This window comes from Cyprinodon tularosa, unplaced genomic scaffold, assembly GCF_016077235.1.
Source record: "Cyprinodon tularosa strain WSP-4 unplaced genomic scaffold, ASM1607723v1 ctg187, whole genome shotgun sequence".
Lineage (NCBI taxonomy): Eukaryota > Metazoa > Chordata > Actinopteri > Cyprinodontiformes > Cyprinodontidae > Cyprinodon > Cyprinodon tularosa.
Window position 1 is genome coordinate 1,205,313 of NW_024038657.1, and position 6,000 is coordinate 1,211,312.

The window sequence follows — 6,000 nt, forward strand, 5'->3', positions numbered from 1 at the left end:
TTCTCAAGCAAAACTAAGATATGAAAAAAATTGTCTGTAGAAAAGTTTTATTGGGTTGTATATATGTTTATTGTTATGACTGTATTTTGGCTTCCATGTAGAAATAATGGAAAACAACCTTTCTGATGAAATTTTTATTTTTATTTTGACCAGTTCAAGCAATAGCCAAGAAGAAATAGCCATGTTCTAAGCTGCTGGGTTAAGTTTACATGCAAATTACTGTGCTGCTTATCCCTTGTAATGTTGCTGACAGTCTCTCAAGGTTTGGATACTAATCACATAACCAGAGGTTTCAGTTTCCCTGACATTTCTTTGGAATGTTTTGGAATTTTAGTGATGTGCTTTATGCAAAGGACAAGAGAAATCTAAGTCCTCCCCCTTGGTTAGGGATATTTGATGTAAATGGCCTCTTTGACTCCTCTCAAAAAATTTCTTTTTGGTGGTCTAAAAACAAGCATTAACACAAGCTAAGTATATGGCACTGTTTGGATTCAGGAATCCACCTTCATCTCAAGGAAAGGGGCCACAAAATTAAGAAATGTTACATTCAGTCAGGACTACGAAGGTTAATGGTCTGTAGTCATTTAATGTGTGAAGGTGGAGCTTTTATAGGAGAGCATGTTACATTGCTCCAGTGACTTGTTGAAGATTTCTATTGTAGTTCCCATCCATCTTTTAAAAGAGATCAACACATTAGCCTTGATAAGGTTTCTTTATGAACTGCCCAAACCTCCATAACTGACTCTGTTTGATCAAGAAAATCTTTGTTCTTTAAAAACATTTCTAAGTATATCTACAGATTGTCCAAATAATTTAATAACAGTGAAAATGCAGCTGATACATCCTGGGTCTTTTCTGATCTGAAAAAAATACACTAACTGCTTTTATTTGTAAATAAAGCTACACTTACAACACCAAAGCTAGTGATAAGCAGGTCTTCAATCCAACATTAAATTCACAAAAAAATGGGCCAAATCACATGCACATCAAAGTATTTTATTTTAAGGGGAAAAATCCCGTTGTCTTCATAAAACAAACTGACATTACAGCGTCGTTGATATATGATATATTTAGGGCCAGTCACAGCATAAGCATTTCTCACTGTAAACCAGATTAGAAGGGCATCTCTGCGTATATGTTTTTCCATTGACACACTGATAGAAGGTGTTTTTGTCATCATCATTTGTGTAAATCCCATCAATCTTTCCAACACAGAAATTGTTCCCCGAAACAACACTTGTGGTAGCTGTGGTAGGGGCCGTCCCGGCAGCTGTTGAAGGGAGGATTTGGGTAACATTTGGTGTTGTTGTTACCCATGCATTTGTTTGGTTATCTAAAAACAGAGAATAAAGCATCTTTAAAGTAAAAGAAAGGATATTTTATGTCCTTATGGGGAATAACATTGACTAATATTGTTTACCCGAGTCCAAAAGAGAGCGGAGATAACCAATGAGGGGATAGGGTCCCTGACCACAGCTCTGTCCAGCAAAATCATCAAGAGCCAGAGACCAGACAAATGCTCCCCCATATTTGTTATCTTTGACATATTGTGCCTAGAAAATATAAAAGTTGCCATTAAAAATACAGATTATAATTTTTTTTTTCAAAATTACAATCAAAATGAAACACACCAGGACAAAAAAATCACTTGTCACAGTGTTGTTTAGGTCAAGAGACGAAGGCAAGAAATAGAAGCTGGTTACTCATCTGCATAAAGATGAGAAACCACTAATACATGTATCGGTAGTAAGTATAGTCTATTTATAATACAGAATTCTGTACAATATAAATCACAATTAATTTGTACACAGCCTAAAAATAGATATAAAGAAGCACATTTAGCAAATGACATAGAGAGCAAATTGGTTCAAAAGTGGTTTACCAGCCATAGACTGAAAGGCTAAGTAGGGCTGAAAGGATTAAAGAATGCAAGATGCATTGCGTGGTTAAAAAGGCATTGAAAAATAACAAATTTCAGATGAATGGCCATTATGTGCCCTGGAGGTGAATACACGCACTATAAACTGAATTCTAAAGATCTGCTGTGAACCATTGTAGAAAACATAAGTGGTTAAGAGTATTTGCAAAGTTTGGCTGATGAGTTCTGAAAAACTTGATTGATTGGCCTGATTGTTATTCTAGATCAACAACCTTCACAACCCAAAGAGTCATTTTCCCCATTCAGTTCAGCCAAATAAAAACTTTAAAAAAAAAATGGAAACACCTGTTTATTTAAAGACATCTACATCTTTAAAGATCATCTTTGTTAATCCTATTTCCACTATAAGGTAAAAAAAAATAAAAATAAAATAAAATGTAAGAGTATTTCCTTTTTTACTATTATCTATTAGTAAAGCAAAATGTTTCTAAGCCAGGTGAAAAACATAAAATAGATCTTAAAGATATTCCAGGTATTTTTACTGTCAGCCGGCTGGAAATTTTATGAAATCACTCTAAGAGAAAAGTTTGTCAGAACCTGAATTTGTTATATCTACTTTTCATTTAAAACTATTTGTTGACTTCTTTTCATTTTTAGTAAATGCTATCAAGAGCCATCGTGTAAAGTCCAAGGAGCCACTTGAGTCTCTGGATCCCTAGGTTGCATCCACCTTTTCTGGGTAAAACCTTAATCACTAACCTATTCAGTAGGTGGTAAAACATATCAGGTCAGGGGTTATATCTGAAATATTGTAACTATAGTGCCATCCTCTGGACAATTTTAATAACTAAAACGTACGTGTGTTTAATATCTGTATCAATATCAAATGTACATAATGTTTTAATTCAAAAGGCAAACTCAAACACTGTAAAGGACAAATTTATATTATAGCTGTTATTTGTTTTTGGATTTCATACATTACCTTGATTTCAAAGCTCTGTTTGTTGTCAAATCCCACCCACTCATTGCCTTTGACTGCATAGGGTACCTTTTGCTCTTCAATCCAGTGTGTGGTGGCTCCATTAAGGAAAGCGCAAACCTGTAGTTATAAACCAATACTCTGAGATTTAGGCACTATCCGATGTGTTGTTTTGGTTTTCAGTATTAATTTTTTCTTAGCTTAAATTAGTAATTTGGTTACCTATGCAAAATAAGAATTATTACCTCATAGTAAGACATAATTCCTGCTTCTTTGGTGTAGGGCCCAGCAGAGCCAGGCCCGCTGGCAGGTGCTCCAACACCAGTAGCTGCTGTTGATAAGCGAAATGTGCGCCCATATGTGGGAAAACCAACCAGCAGCTTATCTAAAGGAGCTCCTTGGTCTCTCCAGTACTTCATGGCAGAGTCCTGTGACGAAAATAAAGATCACATGTAAAACTGAAGATACAAATGCTGTTACTAAACATGTAACTTGCCTGGGTTTCTTTTCACTTACAACATTGTTGTAGACTTGGTCACCAAGAAGGCCTGATTGGGTGTAAAGTGGGCTGTTGTGGCCAGTGAATGCATCCCAAGCTCCATTGAAATCATAGGTCATGACACTTATAAAATCTAGATACCTGTTAGATACAACAATATTGCAAGAAAATAAGAAGCTAAATAAAGTGAATGGCATTCAGTGTATTTTTTCATAAAAAAAAACATTATGGTATTTTTTTCTTATCTGCTAAGAATTAATATTCTAAATAATTGGCTAAACAATTTGCTTTGTTTAATTCAGTTTTTTTGTTTGTTTTAAACTCAGATTAATATGATATTGTAGCATTACATCTCATTAACTTACTTTGATACAGCAGCAATCTCATAGCCTTTATCAATATTCCCCTTTCCTGCCGACACTGCAGCTGTGAGCAGCAATCTTGGCCTGTTGGTATCAGCTACTTCCTTTTCAAAGGCAGCAAGTAATTCCTAAATAAAAAAAAGGACATTTTCTGTGTTTATGCTGCTTCCAAAATTTGACCATCAAGTATAAATGCTTTGAGATCAGCTGTTGACCCAAGTTTCCCTTAATAGGTGAGTCACAATCTTAAAAATCAAATCTTTTTTCCAATTTGTAAGAACTTGGAGGTAACACTGACAGCAAAACACTTGGGTGTGGAAGTTTGTCCAAAATTCTGATCAATGATTTTCCCTCAATATTCAGTGACATTAACATGTGGCAGATTCATCCGCAGGTGACAGATTAGTGGAGGAAATATTTCTAACCTGGCAGAGCAATGTGAACCTGTTCTTGTCCTCAGGAGGGCTTCCTCGTGATCCAGGGTACTCCCAGTCCAGATCCAGTCCATCAAAGCCATGCTGTCTCAGTAATTTGATGGCAGACTGAATGAAGACTTGACGGTTGGCTGAAGATGAGGTCATGAGGGTGAATCTGTAAATAAACACATATGTCCATAGCTATATAATTTAGGTAAATAAGAAATGCAGAAAAGCATCTGCAGTTTTTTTTTACTCACTGAGCTGTTCCAAAGTTCCACCCACCAACAGCTAACAGAGTTTTCAGTTTGGGATTTCTGTTTTAGAGATGTATAAATACATAAAGTGTATAAATCATTTAAATTTGTTAATTAAACCTTGCATTCTATCTGAATATATAACCATGATCTGACATTATGTTCTAAAACAGTGCATGTAAACCTTACAACTTTCACATAGGTTTCCTCATCAGTGATTTCACACAAAACACTAAAGTTTATAATTAGCTCACCTGTTCTTCAGGGCATTGAAGGATTTATAGAGAACATCATCATTCCATTCAAAAGTAGATAGTTCATTGGAGGGATTGATTACTGAGAAAGCGTAGATGAGGTGTGTGCAGAGGTTTGGATCGATGTTTTCAGGGGTGTATTTACCAACTCCAACTCTGTATTGGGACCAGTTGGTGAAGTAGCACACCAGTTTGGTGGAAGAAACTATAAAAAAAAGAAAGAGATTAGAACTAAATTTGTATTCTGAGATTGTTACATAACAAAAATAATCATTCATACCAGTTTGAAGACACACCAGAAGTGACAATCCTGAAAAAAACAACAACTCAGCTTTATTTATCTTAAACTTAAATAACACAATAAATTACGATATACAATAAATTACCTACCAGCAAGAATTGTCAGCTGAGCCATGTTCTGCTGGATAAAGCCTTTTTTTTCCAGATTGATCTGAAAATATAGAACAGGTTAATGTAAAAACTATAAAAAGTTATATTAGATGTTTTAGAAGTCAAAATTAAAGGTTGTTCAGTTAAAGGCAGCAGCTGAAAAAAATATATATCCTAAAGTAGAAATAAATGTGGCGTACCTTTTCTCAAGTAGTTTGTTGTATGTCTGGCTGCTGCAAACGTTCTCCCTTATATATGTGTGGAGATAGAAAAGTCTGACTCCCAGTTTATTGAATTATCTGCTACTGAGTTGAACATAAGCCAATCAACCTTTGGTCAGTCTAACACAAATAGCCAATGACTGCCAACATTGTTACAATGCCATATTATCTGTGGATCCAGTGTACGCCCACTTCACCAGACTCTAGCAGAACAACCCCTGAAGTTTTATTCAGAGTTTACTTGCCACAAGAGGGTGCTACTGCTGTTAGTGAGATGTCTTGTTAACATCCTATTTTACTGCTGAGCTTCGGTGGTGCTGTTCAGGCTATCTCCATCTGAACTAAGTTCTTTTGTTAGCTTACTCTAACTTTCCAGAAGCATTTTAAAACACAGCTTCTACTGCTGCGCTTTTCTACTTGGTACGTTCACACAGTTTTACTAGTAGTAAGGAATAGGTAGCCTAGGCTAGCTCTATCTTAAAACTGCCATGGCTTCCTTCTCTTTCTCCCCTGATTCTTTTCTGTCTCTTTCTAACCTTCCATGCCTTTCTTTTGCTCTCTGTAGTGGATCTTCAGTAATTCCACTGCCTCCATTAGTGATAATGGTTTGTGTAATAAATGTAGTATTAGAGTTAAGAGTCCTGGCTTTGGATAGTTGATGACCAAGACCAGGGATAACCCCACGTAATGGTCCTCCATCAATGCCTGAGCAACCAGTCGACTGGGTAACGGCATAGTCGTGA

At 36.0% G+C, this 6,000-nt stretch overlaps 1 protein-coding gene across 1 annotated transcript; it reads right to left on the bottom strand.

Annotated features, from left to right (window-relative positions):
* Positions 1-975: 975 nt before the first annotated feature.
* LOC119781980 (acidic mammalian chitinase-like) lies at positions 976-5,374 on the bottom strand. The gene is made up of 12 exons (XM_038282645.1): positions 5,237-5,374; positions 5,037-5,097; positions 4,927-4,956; positions 4,647-4,851; positions 4,396-4,452; positions 4,145-4,310; positions 3,723-3,847; positions 3,375-3,498; positions 3,104-3,286; positions 2,862-2,978; positions 1,421-1,553; positions 976-1,333 (listed from the first exon to the last, which is right to left on the bottom strand). Exons 2-12 carry the CDS (start codon positions 5,059-5,061, stop codon positions 1,071-1,073), a joined length of 1,428 nt encoding a protein of 475 aa, XP_038138573.1. The 5' UTR covers positions 5,062-5,097; positions 5,237-5,374; the 3' UTR covers positions 976-1,070.
* Between the last annotated feature and the right edge of the window lie 626 nt (positions 5,375-6,000).